Below are 22,267 nucleotides of genomic sequence, written 5' to 3'. Positions count from 1 at the left end.
TAACTTTAGTGTCATTTTGAGCATCTTATACAAGATTTAGATCCCACTCCCTCCAGGATAACTCAGTTTATCCCCCTGAGCATCCTATTCCACCCGGGTAGCTGCATAAACTCTATGAAATGTTAGCCACAGAAAAACTAGGCTTAGCCACTGTTTGACAGAGGAGGACTCTCATCTTTTAGCCCAAGAGCTAAGTGCTTCGGACTTGCACAGGGAATGGGAGGCTCAGGCTCAAGGCTTCCTTTATACAGAGGGGATTTGAATTTACATGTCCTACTTCCTAGCAAAGTGCCAGAACCACAAAGCAATTAGGTAGGCCTCACCAAAAACACCTTTCACTTGGCCTGTTGAAACTGGCCCACAGGGCAGGCAAGAGGGGAAGGTATGTGGGTATAGAAGAAGAGCAAGCTAAAGGAAATGTAGCCCTGTAAGATGGGTACTGCCATGAAAGGGAGGGAGCCCTAGGCTCTTGCTCCATCTTTAGGTGCTTTTTGAAACATTTCACATTCTTCTTTTTAATCTTATTTTTTTCCTGTGTGTGCATTCTTTAAGAAATAAGATTTTTTTTTCCCTTTTGGACTTTCCAGAAGACAAACACATCATTTAATCTGGCATGAAATGGTTCCCTAAAAATTCATGCAAAATTTTGGAATGGAGTGAGTCCCTGCTGCAGAACTAAATACAAATGTATATTAGATCAGTTGAAAAATGAGCATTTGGGTTCTGACCAGCCTACCAGGCCTCTATCCACATGAGAAAATAAGACTTTAGGGCAGACAGAAATTACATTTATTGCATGATTGGTCCCCTGAAAGTGCTGTACAACCATTCCCTAACACAAGAGCACAGCTGCAGAGCACTTCAATCGTGCAACAAATTAACCCTCATTGTATGTGGGTTCACATGAAGGTGCTCTAAGGTAGATACCCTTCATTAACTTGCATCTGCTGCAGCACCTAGGGTGCTGCAGCCCAGCCCTGCCTCTGTTGTTGTCTCAGGATGGGAATGGGGGAGAAGGGAGGGGAGGGAGCTCGAGCTGGTGTTTGCCCAGTTTGTGCTAGAGTGAGGACAACTTTGGGGACTTCAATCCATATACCCGCACTACACAGCAGGCTGGGCAAACACCAATCCGAGCTCCCTCCTCTCCCCCCCCCCGCCATCCTGAAACAGCACCAGAGCTGGGAGAAGGGTGGCAGGGCTAAAGGAAAAGTCTGCTGATACATAGGTTTCTCACTGGATCAGCTCCAAATTGGAGCTCAATCCCCTATCCTTCCAACCCAATGTCTCTTGGGTTGGGAGAATCAGTCTAACTCATGGTGCTTTCTGTGAAGCACCATGAGTTAGACCGGGGAGATGCACTTCTGTCTGAACCTTTAGTTTGACTAAATGGCATCTATGAAAAAGAAATCCCATTTTCCATGCAGGGAATCTGCGGATCAAAATAGACATATTTTGTGAGATATAGTTAAGGTAGCCCACAACTCTTTAGATATATCCAAGTTATACTCATCTTACACAAAACATAACTGTGTTAAACGATCATTAAAAATGCTAAATCAAGTACTGAAAGTTATAAAATATGAGTCAAGATTGCTTGTGAAATCTTAATTTGGCCTGCTTGTGCATATTCTTTATAGTAGAGAGTTTAATTACACAAACATGTAGCACTTTTTCACCAACAAGACTCTTACTTCAGTCATTTCACAGAATATATGATGCTCACCCAACAGGTTCAATATTCTTAAATTCAATATTCATTTTATCTTCATTTTTAATTTTATCTGGCCTCAGACCTTAGTTACCACACCTCATCAAAAACCTAGCACTGCATACTCACCTGATGAAGAACACCTGAAGCCCAACAGCATGCTCAACTATACAGCCGGTCCAATAAAAGATGTCACAAAAAGCCTGGCCTCTCACATTTTCTAAACCATCACGACTACAACATTACTCCAACCCTGCTATAATTTTGTTTCCTCATTTTTCTTGCATCTATTGACAAATTTATCTTCACCACACCTGTCAGTAGGGCTGTGTGAAGCTTCGGGTGCTGATTTGATGCACAGGAGATTCAGTGACTGAATCTCTGAATCTGAATTGAATCAGGAGACCAATTAAAAGGTTCAAATCAATTTGAACCTCTCTGAATTAATTTGGAAAAGATTTGGAGAGCTTCGGAGATTTGGTCAGTTCCCACTGGCTGCTGTAGGGAGCTGGACCATGCTGTTAGGTAGGGGGTGAGGGATGGGGGGTTGGAGGAAGGGGGAGGGGACCATGAGGGGACCCTCCCAGGCCTCATCCCCTACCTGCTCTCCCAGCCCCCACCCCACCCATAGCTGCCCCACTGGCCCCAGCTCCTGGCTCTTTAAAAAAAAGCCCCCACTCACCAGCTGCTGCCAGGTGGGGGGGCATTTCCCGCTGCCCCCCACTGCCCCAGGATGTGGGGGGGCTCTGCCATGAGCCCCCGACCTCCACCCACTCTCTCAGCCCCGACCCCGTCACTGCCCCACCCAGCCCCAGCTCTTAAAAAAAAAAAGCCCCTGACTCAACGTGAATACTAGTCGCTTCACACAAGCCTACCTGTCAGGGGAGAGAGTATTGTCATACACATTTTACAGATAGGAAATTGTCAAGATTTGACAAAATTTTCTCAGTACTCAGAAATTTTATAACAATTTATATGAGGAGTAGGCAACTCTTTCTGGCTTCAGGTTAGAATGACCTACCTTGAGTCAGAAGTGGATTGGCAGACAGGTGCTAGGACCTAGCTGCTGCCACCACTCACACAGGGAAAGTGTTTGGAACCAGTGCTTGTCCCTGTGGAGGCACGGGGAGAGTACCAGCAAGAAGTGCTTTAGGCCTATGGTAGCACAGGGGGAGCACCTACAGTTGAAGCCCTCCCCCACTGCCAAATGTCACTAAAGTCTCATATCCGCAGGCCATATCCAATGGTTCGATGGGTCAGATCCATTCCACAGCCTGTATGTTGCTCTGTACCTTCAGACAACAATGCAGTTGTCTTCATTTGCAATTGTAAGTGCTCAGAACTTGTACAAATCTGGCCACAATTGCCCCCTCCCCCCCTCTCTTTCCGTATGTCACAAACTTGTCCATTTGGTATATTAGAACCCCAAGTTTCCTTCCAGTGTCCGACTGCTTGTCCCAAGGAAAAGAACAGTTTGACCTGGGATAACTCCTAATCTTCATAAGTCTCAGCTACACTACCTTTATACTGACTCCCACAGCTGGAGCAGGGGAATCTTTGACAGGTCCAGGTGATCACTCCTTGAGTTGTAGAAGAATTCTAGGTGTTTCCCTTCATAGAAGGGGTTAGTTTGGAATAGCACTGAAACCATGCTTTACCACGGGCAAACAGTAAGACAGTAAACCACAAAAGGATTTATTGTACAGGAGTAAAGAAATATATTAGAAAAACTGAGTATAGTTTGAAGGCAGACTACACAAATAAAATTTTTCACCCTTTTTCCTGATTATAACACTGTCTTCCAGTGTGTCCTGACAATGTTTACAGACTTTAGCAATCCATACAATGCTAGGAATGACATAAACAAATACAGCTTATTATCAGCGTTTAACCAAGACCAAACATGAAGTCAATTAAATCAAACTTGGGACAGATGTTTCTGTGGGAGACACTCTAACCCCAAAATTATTCCTGCTTTTGGGGTAGATTTATGATACTTCATTCCCCACTCTAACCTATATGAGGCCAAGTGATTTTTCTTTTGGCAAATCTTTCACTAAAAATAGAAGTGATACAAATTCCTTTTGGGCATGTCTACACAATACATTTACTGTGCAACAGATTAATTAGTTGCACAGTAAACATCTCAGCATCTACATGGGTATTCCTATTAGGCTGGAGAAAACTAATTTATTTTGCAGCAGGATAGTACTGGTAAATACTTAAAAACTAGTATTTACCAGTAATATCCTGCTGTGGAGCAAAAAACTCTGCAGCGGTGCATGTGTACACACTGACCCAGCTGGCTGGGGCATGAGGATGCTTCAGTGCAGAGGCTGCCTGCTGGCTAGTCCCACACTGAAGCAACCTTGTGCCCCAGCCAGTCCCTCTGCAGGATATTGAGCCAAGGGGGAAGAAGCCCTGGGCTGGCAGGCTGATGCTTATTGCTGTACATTAATAGGTCCATGCAGACATGCCCCTTCTGTCTCATTCAGACCAAACACATAAACCTGGGTCTCCCAGGATCCTGCCCTTGTCACTGGCATTCTTATATGGGTCTCTCTCAATATTCATCTAACACTTACCTCCAGCCAGGCAACCACTGTAGGTCCATCCCACTGTGCAAAAGGCAACCCCTTTCTCCGAGCTTCCTCCAACAGTTCATGCCTAAAAGGGTATCACAAACTGTTCAGTACACAGCATAAGCTGGGAACAACACAGATACAACACAGATGCTAAAGGCAACAATAAAGAACAGTAATTTTGTTCATGAATAATTACTTTGACAGCACTGTTTAAAGGTATAAGCCTGAGAAAGAAATACCAGCTCCTTCTAAAGTATGATTGGATTTTTTTCTAGGCCAAACTATTTTTTTGTCTCTTTCTTCCACATTTTGTTTCTTGATGTCCTTTTACAGTGCTTGACATGCAAAGGATTGAATAACTGAGTAACACAGCTACGTATTATGCAATGTGAGCATGTTGATAGTAAACAGTTGAGGTCATATATAAGCCAGGTCCTATGACCCCAAACATTGGAGTCAAGTGGGAAACACAGCCCCCTCCTTAGAGCCATAGGAGGGGATGGGAACAGGAGCACTGTGGGATGCTAGAGGACCGAGCAACCCCTATCATGCTCTACTACCAGGTGCAAATGCTAGATGAAGTGCTTCATAGTGAAATGTTGGAGGTGGGGGGTATTTTTCCTGGGGTCATTTTTGAAGGGGGACAAACATTTCTGAGGCAACTCATCAGGCGTATATGTTTGCATCCTCACTTTTTGCAGCACTTGGAGTGCTTATGTCTATCCAGACCCTTGATAGCATCCATTGCATTACCATCATGCAATAATTTATCTTTACATGTCAATTATAAAATTGGTCAGATAGATCCAGATTCTATAACTACATGTGCTAGATGTCAATAAGGGCAGAACACATCTGCCTCTGTCCAGAATAATGGCTTTTGATGCTTTAAAACAGAGTAACATTATATTTAATATAACAGCACTGAACACTGGTTATGTCCATTTAAGTCTATTGAATTACCAGGAAAATGTTAACGTGGCTCTTTACTAGTGATAAATACCTGACAATACCTTTAGTTCTGAGGAAAGGAACTAGGGAAGATATTTCAGTGACGCAATTTATTAAGCTGTCCCTCAAAAATCTGTTTCCTATTAAACAAAGTATTTTTTGTCAACCTCTCACTGAGAAGAACACAGAAAATATGCTCTCTGCAACAAGCAGGAGTGAAAACAAATTAAACAAGACCCACGCTAATGTAACATTAAAATTTGCTTATAACACTTCCTAAGGAAGGCAATGTAGAGTTATAACATCAATTTTACTTATTGTCTTTTATTATTACAGCCAACTTGCTTCAGATTTCTCCTGACAATACTCTTTTATTGTACTGTAAAGTGTGAAACAACAGCACAATGGAGCAGATTAAACATGATGAAATAACCCTGCTTTTAAGAAATAAACTTGGGTCCTGTATTTTGAAGGGGCAGACTCAGAGTGTCAGAATTGGATTCTATTGGAAGATATGCCTTCAAAGACAATTTTACCGTTATTTAGTCATCCAAACTATTTAGACACCCAAAGTTAGGCTGTATGGGTCTAATCATCTGCTTCCACACAGAAGTAAATATACATTTTGACAAATATACATATTTTGACAAAAAGAGTATCAGCTTTTTAAAATCTGGCCCTACAGCTGCTCTAGGATTCTTTGTTGCTACTGTGACTGAGTATAATGCTTCTAATGCATGACCACACTTTTCCATTAAAGTTATCAAATCCTGTGAAGTCTTGTTCTCTAATCCTAGTGTAGTCTGTGGCTCCTGATACTGGATTCACGTGCATCTTTCTGATGCTGGGTCCTTCATCTTGGTTTGTTTCTAGCCGCTACTCTGTCTCCCTGGTCTGTTCCTGACAACATCTTTGGCATTCAGCCCCCGGCTGTGACTGTCTTGACCCTTGTCTCTGAACTCAGGTTCCGTTCCTTACCTGACCTTAATCAAGCCTAGCCACCTTATGGCCCAGCCAGAATAGTGACTATCTAGGAGGCTGTTTCCTACCTGAATGGGAAATCAGGAGCCATTTTTCCCAGTAAGGTAAGGACTTTTTACTTTGTTATCCAGTGGAGCTCTTTGCCATTGCACTCTGCATTGAAGTAGAGACAGAGCATCTCATGTGCAATGCTAGAACACCTACCTTGAACCCTTATAAACATTGGCAATGCATTGGTGGGCACATGGCCCCCCCACTGATTTCTGCACCAATGGCAGGGTGCAAGCACAGGGCTGCAGCCTGGCTACAGTTAGCAGCGAGCGTGGGGGTGGCGGCAGCAGAGGCATGGAGTTGTGCTCTCCCAGTCTCAACGCTTACACGTCGTTTATGCTTATAAGCCTCTGAGCCTGGAAACTCTTGGACATAATGCTAAGTGGTCTCCCTGAGCCACATCCTTGTGGGTCTCACAAAACATTTTAGTTCCCATAAGCTCCACAAAGAAACCAGCCCTAGGTTGGAGGGGGGTCACTAAGGCAGATAGTTTCCTTGCCTTGCTCTCAATCAGAATGCTGGAACACTGGGATGGGACTGAGCCAATATGCACTTTATCAGCACTGACAAAGGTCATTATAGGGATCTGGCAAAGTCCCATGTAAATGGTCTTAGTCCTGAGTCAGATGCTGAACCCAGGGATCTTTCCAGGAAGAGCCTATTTTCTCCTCTTGGTATCTGAAGGCCTGGTGTTTGAAGGAACAATATACTTAGTATGAGATTGGGATGTGTGCCTCTGCCAAACAAGAGAGATGCCTTCGTTATTAACCTGGTACACTCACACAGTTGAAATCCTGGAGTACTCTGGGAAACCCATAGAAAATACATAAAAGCAGGGGTGTTGCTACCTCTGTATGTAAAATCTCATTCTAGAAAGGATAAGAGGTAGGAAGGGACATATACAGAACAGATGATGCCTGGTGATTGTGTTGAATAATGCAGGTAGGGAAGGGTGAATCATAACTACTAGACTGGAAAAGTCCAGAGTCTTTTCTTCCCAGTTCAGTGAAGAAGCTGGAAGAAACTTCAGGCCTACAGGTACAGTCTGAGACCCATGAGCAGCACGTAGGCCAGATGATCATGCTCAACAGGTTGGATCTGGCTTGTGGGCTTTATCTTTGACCCTCCTGGCACATTGGACTAAGCATTGCACTTGCTCAGGGAATCGGTGGTAAGAACCTCATGAGCTCAGCTGCCATACAATGATCAGACAAGTCAGATCTGGGCTCTCAGATTAACATTAGGCAGCTGCTTCTCAGAGAGATACACTCCCCCAGAATAGAGTAGCACTTCTACAGCTTCACAGACAGTCAGGCTCATGGATTTACTATATGGCAACAGCTGTGAATATTGCTTTTGGCTGAAAAGAAAAGGCCAAAAATCAAATTCCTTGTACTACCAGCTGCTCTTACCAATGACATAAAATGCATAATCCTGAGGGCTGTGGTGGGTACAGCAAGTGAAGGAGGAAATTGTTTATGCAATTCCTTTTAAAATATACTTACTTGAAATGTTAAAATCTATTATTCAGTCACAAATTACCTTAAAGTGAAATTTCCCCTTGGGCAGAGTGCCAGGGCCAGACAATATTATTTAAGGATTTCAGAACTTTTTGTATTGATTTCATTTTCAAAAATGATTTCACTGTGCAAATGAACTTTCTTTCCTTTGTGGATCAGCCTAAACATCTTGAAATCAGTATTACATTTTATATAGGTCAGTATTTGCATTTTTATCTTTTTAATTGGGATTTAAAAACATGTATGAGACAGTTGCACAAGACCCATTACACAAGTTTTGCCTGTCAGCAGCTAGAGGTGCAGATCCCCTGCACTGATCTCCTCAACAGCTAGCAGGCTTTGTGGCCACAGCAGGGGCTACCATCCCTGCAGCTTTCACCCTGCTGTGCCTTAACACACACAGTATCACCCATGTCACAAGTTTTGCTTGTCCACAGCTTGAGGTGCAGTTTCCCCCAAACCCCAGCACCTATCTCCTTGGAAGCTGGCAGGCTTCATGGCCTCAGAAGGGGATAGCAGGCCCGAAGCTTTCACCCTGTTGCACCTTAACACATACAGTGTCACCCATGTAATGAGTTTTGCTTGTCTGCAGCTTGAGGTACAGTTTCCCCCAAACCCCTGAACCTATCTCCTTGAAACTTGGCAGACTTTGTGGCCTCAGCAGAGGATAGCATGCCTGCAGGTTTGACCTCACTGTGGCTTAACACTTACACGTGATATAAGTTTTGCTTTCAAGAATTTGGGGTGCAGTTTCCCCAAACCCCCTGTACCTATCACCATGAAACTTAGCAGACTTCATGCCTGTAGAAGGTGCTACCATTCGTGCAAGTTTCATCCAAATCCAGCCAGAAATGACAAAGTTATAGGCTGTTTTGACCTTCCCCATTATATCCTATGGGCGAAACATTGAAACAGGGTCGAAACGGCAAAACTGTTTTGACGGAACGGAAGAGGCCAGCTGGTTCGACTTGAAACAAAATTGGAAATGGAACACTGTTCTGTTGAAACGCTGGTCAAAACAGAATGCTGCCATTTTGCACAGCCCTAGTGCCCACTTTTTTTGCAGGGACTGGGATTTTTTCATGGAGGACTTATGAAATTCACAGTTTCTGCAAAGACCATAAAATCATGAATTTGGTAGGTCCCTAGTCATAGGCAGAACTGCTACTGTGACTCCACAGAGTAGCCAACTGGTTGACTGGTATAGGAACAGAGAGATCCCCATTCAGAAGAAGAGTGGAGAGGGTAATGAACTACATCAAAGGTTTTCAACCTTTTTCCATTTGTGGACCCGTAAAAAAATACAAATGGAGATGCATACCCCTTTGAATTGTAAGTGTGGGTATTCATGTACTTTCGATTGATCATAGTCATCTTTCATGGCCTCCTTAGATATAGTCTGTGGACCCCCAGGGATCTGCAGACGACAGGTTGAAAATCACTGAGCTACATAATGACTTCTGCTCCATCTTCCTCACTCCTTCTTCTCTCATGGGCAGACCCAAGATTTATTAAAGGGAGGGTGCAGCATACCACTCCTCATACCATGTGTAACTTTGGGTGAGGTGTGGCTGGAGCCTCTGGGCCAGTGAGGGACATAAGGAAGATGGGCAGGGAGAGGACACACACAAGTGGGATGCACTCACCATCACAAGGGGCTGAGGGAAGCCTAGACCCACTCCTGTCCTGCTCCAGATGAGGACTGTGGGGGAGAGCTGACCTGAGCAAGGTACAGGGCTCGGGGCAAGTCAGCCCACATGGGGCTGCACTCCCGCTCCAATCCCACAGGCCATGGACAAAGCTGCCGCTGCCATCGGTGTGGAACAGTGGGGGTAGGATAGTGAACAACTGGACGTGGAGCTGCTGCTTCACCCAGCTCTGCGGGGCCCCCCAAAGTGCAGGGTCCAGGGCGGTTGCCCCAATTTGCCCCCTGCTAGGGACGGCCCTGCTGTGGGGAGTGGCTGCATAGGGTGCCCAGCTTGGCTAAACACGGCAGCAGATATCACAGGGTCCTCAAGCACCAGCAAGGGACATAGGGAGAGAGGTGCAGCAGGGAGCAGCAAGGGAAGAAGAAATCTACCTGCTGCTGCTGCTGTCCACTGCTGAGCCCGGTACCCTACATAGCTGCAGTCTGTGGCTGGAGCAGGGCAGATGCAGCTCTCGGGCTCCTCCTGCACCTGGGTTAAGCAGGGACAGCGGCAGCAGTGGAAGGGAGTATAGCCACATTGCCACATCCTCCTGTATCTGCCTCTGTCACCTCTCTTTTGGGCTACAGATGATGACTATACAGATTTGCCCTCTCCAACTGGAGAGAGGGGAAAAGCAGGTGCAGTACTTTCCTTCACACTTGAGCCTGTCAGAGAAATGCTATGAATTTAATATTGTCACTTTCTATCCTCAAGAAGGTTCAGAGCTAAATCCCATTATTTTTGGTTTGCTTTTTTTGGTCTAATTTTTGGCAATAGATGAAAACAAGCTGGTAAAGAGAATTTGACACTGACTGGGCTTTAGTATAAATGCTACTTTTTCACAGATAATGCTCTCTAAAAAAGTTTAATAGCACTGAATTGATTAAAAATTAAAGTGATATCATTTAAAGAATAACATCCTTTAATTCAAGACACTGTGCTATGGTATATAAAACAGATCACTAACTATTAGGGCTGTGTGAAGCTTCAGTCCTTGATTTGATTTGCCACAGATTTGGCCTAATTTGGTGGCTGAATCTTCAAATCCAAATCAAATCAGAACCCTCTGAATCAATTCAGAGAGATTCAGAAAGGTTCAGCAATTCAGACACAGACACAACTTTAAACGGTTTTTCTACATACCTCAAGGTACCAGGCAGCTCAGGAATGCTGTGATGCTGGGGCAGATGGAGCATCCCACAGGAGTGTGGAGGGGCTCCCCAGCGTGCTTGGCAGCAGACCCAGAAGTGGACCAGAAATACTTCTGGTCCACTTCCAGGTCTGCTAGGGAGCATGCAGGGGCCTCTTCCGTCCCCCCCCCCCCAGCTTGGTGACTGGTGCCTCCTGGGTCTGGAGGAGCACCCATGGTCCCCCCATGGCCAATCGCTGAGCCAGGAGGGCGTGGGGGGGGGCCCTGTGTGCTCCCCAGAAGACCCGGAAGTAGACCGGAAGTGCTTCTGGTCCACTTCCATGTTCACCACCAAGCACACGGGGCCCCCTCCCCATGCTTCTGTGGGATGCTCCATGCGCCCCAGCATTGCATCTTTCATGAGCTGTACCTGTTACCTCGAGGTAGGTAGAGAAAACATTTAAAGCTGTGTCTATGTCTGAATTGATGATTTTCCAAATCAGCACTGAATCTTCAGATTTGGATTCAACCAAATTGAATCAGGGACAGTGATCTGAATCAACCAATTGAATCACTGTCTCCGATTTGGTCCGAATCTGAAATGAATATGTTTCACACACCCCTACTAGCTATCCTCCACAGATGCATATTGTTTTTGCAAACTAAGGAAATTCTATGACATTAGACTCTTTACCTCCATCCAGTACCAATATTTTAAAGAGAGCTCGTGACAGAACTGTTTATACTGATTTCTACAAATAGTGATGGGCAAGTTCAGGTATGGCTGGGTTGAGTGGCACAGAAAGAGGTTGGGGATAAAGTATTAATTCCCTAGTGTTGACCTCTCTTCCATAATGTTTTGGAAAATACTTCAGAGAAAGCTGTTCTCTCTGGCTTAACTCCTCTCAGAAATTTTGAACAATAAAACCTATGATTATCCTGAACCTGTCACCCTCTCTTCAAAACTTTAAAACTTTACCACCCTTGGACTGTATGGTGAAGAGCAGCATATAAATTGAAAGAATGAATACATGAATGAAAGGAACAATGGATGGAAAAGGAGAACAGGAAGACTATATTTTAACTGAACTGTTAGAGGTCAAGGAAGTAGTGGTAACCATGAATGTTCAAAAATCCTTGTGGACATCCAAAGGATACATGAAGGTCCAATCTACAGTGGAAAAAATGAGGGGAGAGGAAAAAATGTCCTATCTTCTATACGGGATTTATCATGCATAGAGGATATTCTAGCCCTATGTTGTCATCTCTTATTGAGTAATATCAAATGAACCTTATTATTTAAAAAATAACTAAACAAAATTCACTCAGACTTCTTTATAAGCAAATATTAAGATCTTGACTTTAAAAAGTCCAAAAACTATATCGTTTGCAATTATCTCAATCTTATTTACAGTAATCGCTGAGGCAGGGTTCACTTAATGATGTGCATAGTAAACACCACATCAAAATGAATGGCTAATTTGCAAAGCTAAGTACAGAAACTATGCTAGAAGTGAAAACATTTTCATGATGAAACCTGAATTTAACAATATTTCAACCCAACACTTCATACTTCTGTAAATAACAACATTAGCATTGATAGTTCCAGTTTAACATAAAGATCCAGTAATACAAATTATACTTGCTCTTAATTAAAATGCCACAGCAAATGTGAGACAAATTCAAAACTAGGCATGTGAAAATGAGAAGGAACAGAATTGTAGTGATAGCATACAAGTAGTTTTCACTAAGAAATGCTAACTAGTAGATGAAGAGTCTGATTTTAATTTCCCATGAGATAGCTATTCAGAGAAGTTTTCTAATTAAGACAACAGCTGAAAGTCAAAATGTTAACTTGGTGACAGAATGCAGCAGATTCACTATCATCATCATTATTTAACCATAATGTAAATGGAAATAGCACATATAGAACTATTACGTACCCTTTTTTACAGAAAAAATGCCTAAATTACAAGCCTTTTTACATGTTTGTTATAGATAGCTAAAAGATGCTATGCTATTATGTGCAACACGTAGATTTCAAATTAAGATGTAAACCCAATTACCTCTCAATGAGAAAACAATATTCAATGAAAAATATTTAAAAACTATGGACTTTGATTCAAAGACCTCAAGATTCTGATTGATAGTTTTCTCCACTGAACTAAGTAGGTTTTGGATTCCATCTTTAAACAGAAGGGGTGGCATGTTAGTACCCCTTGTGCACCTAAATGGCACCTCTCCAGCTGTATAAGTAACGTTTTTGGCACTCAGGCAGTTAGTAATTTTGTTACTCATGCAGCATGGATAAATAAGCATACATTTGTATACTGATGATATGCAGTAGGCCATGTACTGATTAGACAGCTACACCGCTAAATATGCTAGTATAAATTGGCGAAGGGAAAGGAATAAAAGCCCTCCTATGTTTCAGCCCTAACAATGGATTAGCACACTCATGTTGGAAGCAGGATTTTAGACCATCAAGTAGAGGGAGTTTGAACTTGTGTCTTCCTAGCACAGTAATATACCCACAAAGCCACAGGTAAGGCATTATCCAATCCCTTCTCCAGGTCTCTTTTTGAAGCTGAGCCACTGCAGCTTGCATTTACTACTCACAGGCAGAGTGCAGTGGAGTGGGAGACCAAGGGTCCAGACTAGAACCCAGGGCCTACTCCCTTACACGGCAACATCCATCTCTTCAAGCAACACATCCTATTAATTGCTCTCTTTTTTTATGGCCTCAGATACCTGGCCTCACTTTCTTTGCTACCCAGGGACCCAGCTTCAAAAACAGTATTGGAGCATGGGTTTTGCCCTGGTAAAATGCTATTACTAACGTGCATCCAATGAGTGCACATACATAGTCTCACACCTGCCCAGCCTGTGTGCAGCCTATTGTGCCTGCTCAGTGTACATGTGTATACTTACATGTTAACACTGCATGGGTAAGGGAACCTGCAAGATGTGCGTAAGTGCCATGCTCAATATATTCCATGTTGCAGGGGTGTAGGTTTTAGCCATGTTGGTCTAAGGACATAGGCAGACAAGGTTCCTTGGGTGAATTTGATATCTTTTATTAGACCAACCCAAATGGTTGGAGAATAGTTATTAAGCAAGCTTTCGGGTTCAAAAACCCTTCATCAGGCTAAGGAAGTTTCAGCAGTTGGTGTGTGCTCTTCCTGGATGGAATGAAATTCCACGAAGGGTTTTTGAACCCGAAAGCTTGCTTAATAACTATTCTCCAACTATTTGGGTTGGTCTAATAAAAGATATCAAATTCACCCAAGGAACCTTGTCTGCCTATGCTCAATATATGTGTATATGCTTATGTGTCTACACTTCACAGGTTATAGCGGGGTAACAAAATTTCAATCTGCAAGTAAGTGACCAAAAGGCCACTTGCACAACTGGAAAACTACCAGTCAGACACAAAGAATAATAGAATTCCACCCAAGGTCTTTTTCATTTACCTCTATTGGTATTTTCTAGTCACTCTGCATTTTAAAATAAAGAAAATTCTGTCTCTACGATACAGATAAATGAAATAAGTTAGTTGAATTTTATACGCAGATATTGTTCTGTAAAATGCAAAAATTAACAAATTAACCTAAATATTAGCCACCCCTTATGCGTACAATTATACATTTAAAATATATTTCACATCAGATTGTAAATAATTAATAAACTATGAGGTGCTTTTGTATGGTTATACACAAATATATATACATACACACACACAATTGCCATGTGTGTGGAGCTACTGTATCATTATACATACATACCTATATATATAACATACACACACATATATATGTATGTATGTATGCATGTATAAATGATACAAAAGCTCCACACATGTGGCAATTAAATCAACCAGAGTCAGATTTACCATGCCACAGAGCTTTAATTTAATTATTTTAAAGAGAGTTTCTATGAGTTCCAAATAAAATGTTTTATTAGAAGGTAGCTTTTTCAATCTCTTGCCCTAAACTGATCCTCACTTTAAATCATTTAAATTCAGTAGCATTCTTTTTTTTTTTTGTACTTTGTATATTAGGAGTAATGGGAAATATATGCAAAGCTAACCCTTCACCTATGCTGAACATTTTGTCTTAACTATAAAAGAGATTTGAGGGGGTAATAATAGAAATATCAAATCAGGTAAAAGTACATAAAGATGTGGGTAATAAACAACATTTTAAATAAAAAACCCCCCAAAGGATAGCTTTATTATTCATTTAAGATGAGCACAAGTAACCTAGATATGGACAGCATATTTAAATAATGCTGTAACTACTATATAGAAGTGTGTGTTCTGCAAACTGGAAGGCATTATTGCTTTCTCTGAAAGCACATGTAATGCTAAGTGAAGCATATTTTGGAATGCTGAGTAGACATTAGAAATACAGACCATAACTTTAAATTAGAGCTGCAGATAATTACTACTAAAATGTAATAAAAACAGTAATTAACCAAACACACTTGCAGAATATAAAACCCTGCAGTATAGTATGAAGTTTACTAGACGTTATTAGTGACCTCGAGTTTCCAGGTTAATTAAACTTTAATAAATCTTGTTGTGTAGAACCGTTTCATAACCATGCATGCTAAATTAAAATAGTAATTCCTGCCCTAAGTATGTATTTGTCTTGTGATCTTTGATCTAAGATTTCATTCATTATGCACAGATTTTCTTTCATAAGCACCAAAAATGTTTAATATATAATTTTCAATGTAGATTGGAAGTGGAGGTATATATTTTAAACCTGATATAAACATAGCAATTTAAACAATTTTGCAAATTTGAAAACAAATGAATTGGTGAAAAATAAAAATAAAACTGAAATTATATATGCATAAATGAAAATATTGGGGGGGGTTTATTTGTAGAACATGAAGCCACAATAAACCAATTTCCTTTAAAAAGGAGACTGCCACTATCCCCACAAGAACAAAGACTGGGGGGTCAAGTTCTGAATCTGTGCATGCATTCAATTATATATAAAGTTTTTTAATATCTTGAAAAATTGGTTTGGGCTTAGTTCTCCACATAGGCTTGTTACATAAAGGCCAAAGAAAAAGGAAAAGAAATAATAATAAGAAAAACAATAGAAAATAAAGTATGGTGCTGAAAATAAACATGTTCAGCAGCCACTGTGGTTTAACTTACCCAGATATGCTTTTCATGAGATGAAGAGAGATGAATGGAATAGAAAATCACACAAATGTTAATGAATATATGGCAGTCCATAAAAAAATCATGATAGATAAAATAATAGCACAATTGTAAGCATGACAAATCTTGCTATGAAACTGGCCTCCAGCTTTGTAAAATAGATACATGCCCTTGCAAGTCATAGAAGGATTTTCTAGAGATATTAGCAAGTTATCATTAAACTGAAGTCTATTCCTTATTATATGCCATGTAGCACAGCAGACCTACAATCAACATTTATGGCAGAAGGTCCAAAAACAGAACACACACTGCAGACCATTCACAAAAAAATGCACATTGTCCAAATAGAAATCATTTATAATGTTTTTTGTACAATGGAATTGTATGTATATTTTGTTACGTGTTTTTAACAGTATTATACCAAAATATTCCAAGGTAAACATGAATGATCTAAGTTTGTGCTTTTTAAAACATTCAGGATTTTTTAATGAATAGACTGTTTGTAAATAGTTGCATTAGTGAAGAGTAGTATTCATAGTGGTTTACATGGTTTGGTTCTCTGTGTAACCCAGCGCTGCCAACATAATTGCTAATTCAACACTGTTGATATAACTTCCTCAGTTAATAATCATTTGATTGCCACCCAGCAAAGAAAAGGAGCACTCATATCACGTGCCTGGATAAAACCTTGGCAGACAAGGCTCTTTAGGTAAATCCGATATCTTTTGTTACAGCAACTCAATTAGTTGGAAAAATTCTTCCTTGCTAGCTTTCAGGTTCCACACCCCTGGATAAAATCTAGGCATCTTACAAAATTGTTTCTGTTAGTCAATACAATTTTTCACAGCTAATAAAGAAGGTGCATCAAAAACTAACTGGGAAATGTAACTGAAAGAGAAGGCTGCCTCTGAATATGGGAAGCTAGAGACAAGTTTTTTGTCTTGCTATGATCAGAAACAGCTTGAGGTTAAGCCCCGTGGCATAAATTCATTTAATTATGTGATGGGTTCTGATCCTTAGTCCCAACCAACAATTGTGCCTCCTGCCATGCTCCATAGTCATGGCAGGAGGTGCAATTTTGCGATCAGGGATCCAAACCCAATCTGATCATTACTACTTGGCAATGCAGGGGGAACACAGAATTATGATTCAGGGAGTACCTTGCCATGGGAGTGCGGGGCTCATGGTGGTGGCACTGAGCTTCCCCACTTGGCTCTGCTTTGCCCTGCTGCACTAGGTCCCACCTACAGGGCTGCAGAGGCATCAGGGGGAAAGCAGCAAGGCGCAGAGCCCAAGCCCGCAGTGGGCACCTGCACATGATGCCCCCTGACAGGCTCCACTCTGGCTGTGCCACCCATGGTGGAGGGGGAGCCAGGCACTGCACTGCACTCTGCTCCCCACTGGGGCCACAGTAGGCACCACCTCCCACATGCAGCAGCCGGGATGCAGGTGCTGCTGGGGATGGCAGGGGGCTGTGGACCTGGGTCCCTGTTCCCATATCCCTGGCAGCTGGGGACCCCTTCTGTTAGAGCTGAGGGGGTGGCAGGCTGTGGGTGGAGTGTGAGGGGCACCAGAAGGGCTGGGGAGCTGTGGCTTGGGAGTGAGAGGCAGTGGCAGGGGTAGGGCACCAGCATATCAGGACTGCTCAGTGCCAGAAAGCAGTTGGAGGCGGGGGGAGGGTGGGCATTGGACAGCCACAGATGGACCCATGTCCTGGTGAGCGAAGGGGGCAGGGAGAGGTCTGACTTTCCATGATAAAAAACCCAAAATCAAATGCCAAAATGTATAGGTATTTAGAATTTATTTTCCTATAAATAAGTAGTAAATTATTTATGGGCACTGATAGGCTTCCAAACTGCTTTAAAATTGTGAATATATCAATAAAGCATGGTGTATAATTGATACCTATATATGTGTGTGTGTTTGTGTGTATACAATATATTATCTATCTATCTATCTAGCATATATATATATATATATACACACACACATATATATATATATATATTTTTTTTTTTTTTACTCATTTTAATCATGGATTTTAGATTTTTAATTGGAGATTTTTCAATTTTTAAATAGGGACAACAAGGATTCCCGGTTATGGTTCGACTGGGAGAATTAATGTTCTCCTAGTAGAAATTATGAGTGTACAAGAATTAATTCAGTTTCTCCCAGGTAAATGAGCCCCTTCTGGGCAAAATATCTTTCAGCTGTCAGCCTAGATGATCTCCCTTGTGAGAGAAACTTTCTTGCAAGCATGAATGATTGTATGTCCCCCCCCCCAAACTCTTGCCCCACAGTTTGGTTTGGGAGGGGAGCAAGGCAGAGAGGCAACATTCTCCACACTTCCTCAGACCTGGGACTTCCTAGTCCTGAAAACAGAGGGGAAGCATTGCCCCACTGTTCCAATCCCCTCCCAGACCAGTCTAGGAGTGGGGTAAGGAATGAAGCAGTGAACCTTGAAAACCTAGAAACCTTGGCTTGAGGAATGCCTGGGGGGGGGTTGCCTTGATGTTCCCCTCCTCTCTCAGATCAGTCCAGGAGACTAAGGTGGCACCAGTCACCCATCCTTCTCACTGCCCATTCTCTAGACCCTGGTTTGGGGAAGATATGGGGAGTCTTTCCATCTCTCTATTAGCTTTTTGAGACCTGCATCACTCCAGTCTGGTGAAGGTGTAGAGACCAGGGAAGAGGGGGCAGCTGCAGACTTAACGCCTATATTTTCCCTCTCCCTGAAGGTTTGCTAAGGGTGGAAACTTCCACTGCTGGAAGAAAATGCAGGTTTGTAGCCATAGAGAGCATTATTAGGAATTTAACTAGACAACAGTCCTCTGGGGTCTACACAAAGGAAGCTGAAACGGAGTAACAAAACTGACCTTTCTGTTTAATGTGGGGACAATGCTACTTTCTTGTAAGCATTACTTCAAATAAATTGCAATTTTTGCTTGTACTTGATTCATCAAAAAAATGATTCAAAAGGCCATGATCAGCTGTATTTGATGTAAAAACACTGGTTTCCTCTTAATACTTGAAGCTAGACTTTGAACCTGCAAGAACTTAAGCATGGATGTAAGTCCTGGCATGGTGATATAAGGCCTCTTTTATTACCTACCTCAACAGTAGAAATTTAAATTTTGTTAAAACAAGGCCTGCTTGTGGAACCCAGCATTAACAAGAGTAAGGGCTACAAAACTGGCTAGAGTGAGTAAAGACCAACAGTATATTGGGTTATATTAACAGGAGTGTCACCTGCAAGTCAAGAAAAATGATTTAATAGATTTAATAGATTTTAGGGTCGGAACAGACTTATTAGCATTGAGTCCAACCCACTGCCCTGGGCTGGAAAGATTGCTGGGGTCAGATGACCCCAGCCAGGTGTTTGTCCAATCTCCTCTTAAATACCTGCAAGGAAGGGGGTAGCACCACCTCCCTTGGAAGCGTATTCCATATTTTGGCAACCCTCACTGTAAAGAATTTTTTCCTGACGTCCAATCTAAATTTGCTCTCCTTCAGTTTGTGGCCATTGTTTCTAGTTACCCCGACGGGCACCATGGTAAACATCGTATCCCCTACTTCCTGCTGCCCCCCTCCGATGAGTTTCTAGACAGCCACAAGTTCACCTCTCAGCCTTCTCTTGCGGAGGCTGAAGAAATTCAAGTCCATCAATCGGTCCTCATAGGGTTTTTCCTGTAGGCCTTTAACCAGACAGGTGGCTCTCCTCTGAACCCTTTCCAGGTTATCTACATCCCTCTTGAAAGTTCTTTCACTCAGTGAACTCAATCAATATGGAGTAACAAGCTGGTTTACAGTTTTTAACTTAAAACTTTCTTTTTTTTTTATTTAATAAAGGATTTTAATCTTGCGTGTGACAGGCTTTTCCATTTTAAAAATATAATGTTCCAGAATTAATCTCACAGTTTTTGTTTGTAAGAAATACTGTACTTGAATGGGCCTGTGGATAATAGTGTGGACAACAATTTCTCAGTTCTATAATTTACTGTTGGAATGTGATTTTTTTTCTTCTTTGCATTATCATAGCATTCAAGAGCCTTAGTTGTTGACCTGAACCCGATTGTTCAGTTCATTATTTGCTTGGACATTGCAAACTGAGACAAAATAAATTAAGTGCCTACATTTGGAAATCCAGTCCTAAATGCTTGAAGTACTGTTATCTGAAAACTGTGTCAGGCCTACTGGGTTACCTGAATATTCATTTAGAATCAATGAGGTCTTTTAAAATGTCAAGAACAGCTAGCTATAGATGTGCTGTGTTAAGTCTGAACCAAACTTTTAAAGTGACAGCATTGTATATATTCTGCATTTATCAAGGAAATAAAGAAACCCGATCTTTTCCTAAAATTGCAAATGAATAGTTAGAGCAGCTACCAAGAGAAATTCTTTAACCAGCCTAAGAAAGTAAGCAGTTGTCATAATGAGAAGAGTAAGCAAATAATTTAGCAACGGACACAGGGACTAGACCATATGCTGTTTTCTTAGAACAAAAAAAAGGGAGATATAACTTCAAAATAGGATTGAAGTCATCTGACAAATCTCCAGTGGTGATGCTAGATCAATAATCTGGAAGTAAGTATAAAATCTATATTACTATAAAAGACACAAAGACTTTTAGGTCAAGTACAAACATTATACTTTTACCGGTATAATTGATCAGAAACAAGTCTATACTCAGAAAAGAACAGAAATTCAGCACACAAAACAGGTCCATACCCATAATAGAATAGACATTCAACACACACACAGTGGTTTAAAAATGGCTAAACCCAGTCTAAGATTAGCACCCTTCCCCTCGCCAGGCGAATGTGTGTTCCATTTGCTACCGATCCAAACTACGCTGCTTATAGAAAACCACATAACTTAGATTGATTAGCCCTTGGGCATTTTTAATGTCTGTAACTAGCCTTAGACTGGTAAATGAAGAGGAGGACAGGGCAGCCATATAGAACAAGGTGGATTCAATATCGGATGTACAAACAGGAAAACATATCAGGAACTAAAAAACTCTGAATCTGGCAGAAAAAGACATAACAAGAACTAATGCCTGGAAACTAAAAAGAAATTAGAAAAATTAGGCAGTTTTTTTTTAAAGTGAGGATGATAAATCACTTGCAGGAACTACTTGATTCTATTTCTTGATGTCTGCAAACCAAGACTGGACACTTTTTTGGAGAATATGCTTTAAGCAAAACCAGGTTTCCTCTAGCTAAGTACAAATTATAAGGCTCAGTACAAGGGTACTACCTTGGCATTTATTGGTCTGTAATATAGAGGTGATCAGAGAGGATGAGCTAATGATCCTGGCCTTAGAGTCTATCAGTCTATCTATGAAAGCATGTGCCAACTGTTGAGATATTCATGTCCCCTGAATTATATTGCTGGATGTTCAGGGCTGCCAGCTCTTTCAACCCTTTAGGTTTCAAACAGCAGGCTTTGAGGAACAGAGAAGCCTCCAAAAAACAAGTGTTAACAGGTTTTTTTGTGTGATAAGGTAAGGTGGAATCTAAGGGCTAGTTTATATTCACAGTACACAATGCACTTCTTTTGGCCACACTTCAACTTTATCTTTACCATATAGAAGAATAAACATGTTTGTTCTTCACTAAAGCTTCTACTACTTCTACTACTAAAGGATAATAGTTTACAGCTATAGAGTCATCACAGTTTTGCAAGCTCTTTTTAAATCCTTGCAATAGACCTTTTAAACTAGGTTAAAAGTCACACAGCAAGGCTCTGGCAAAGTCAGCAGAGGGCACAGATTTCCTACCTCGCAGTCATATATTTTAATTATTAGATAATGTTGTTTCTCATCTATTCATTACTACCCTTCCAACTAATCAGTAGTAGGTCTGGTACTTGTGGAGCTTTTCATCTCCACATGTAAATTAGGCAGACAGACCACTTCAAAGCAGGGTACACTGCTGCTTCCTCTTCAGGATTATGTCTGCTTTCTTTGCAGTGTTCACAGCTTCTGTTTGGCAGAAGTAAGGAGTCAAGCAAAAAGCTTGAACTCAAATTTAACTACTGTACCACTAGAGAACAAAGCAGTTTGATAAATGTTAAACTTTATTACTTCTTATAAATATACCAAACTTTTCATAGATTAGGTCTTCATCAGTATGGTCCATTTCTGCTATCACCAACATGACACACGAGATAACCTTCTCATTGATATAACCAAAATTCCCTAAGCTAAAGGTGGTACATCTGAAAGACCTCTCAATTTCGAGAGAAATGTACATTGTGAAAAGCGAGTAAGAAAAGAGCCTGACATAAGGAGACAAAGCTTTCCACTTAAAACTTTAAAAACAATTAAGTTCTGAGAGTTTCAGCTCCTCATATTCTTCAAAGTCTCACTTGATTTCATTGCCTTGATCTTTCAAAAGCAAGCACATAAATTCTGTATCATTCATTTTGCAGGTCCTTATCCCACAAATGGCCACAATAAAATTGAATTAAT

At 41.4% G+C, this 22,267-nt stretch overlaps 1 protein-coding gene across 1 annotated transcript in view; it reads right to left on the bottom strand.

Moving 5' to 3' along the window:
• PPFIA2 (PTPRF interacting protein alpha 2) overlaps positions 1–22,267 on the bottom strand; it is a gene marked incomplete at its 3' end in the record, with an annotated part of 557,753 nt that overhangs the window by 4,487 nt on the left and 530,999 nt on the right. The window contains exons 20-21 of the mRNA XM_025215735.1: positions 15,787–15,795; positions 4,294–4,375 (exon numbers count right to left, since the gene is read on the bottom strand). Coding sequence (XP_025071520.1) covers positions 4,294–4,375; positions 15,787–15,795 — 91 coding nt within the window. The remainder of the gene's footprint in view (positions 1–4,293; positions 4,376–15,786; positions 15,796–22,267) is intronic.

This window comes from Alligator sinensis, unplaced genomic scaffold (assembly GCF_000455745.1).
Source record: "Alligator sinensis unplaced genomic scaffold, ASM45574v1 scaffold976_2, whole genome shotgun sequence".
NCBI lineage: Eukaryota > Metazoa > Chordata > Crocodylia > Alligatoridae > Alligator > Alligator sinensis.
This window is presented reverse-complemented; position numbering and strand designations above follow the sequence as displayed.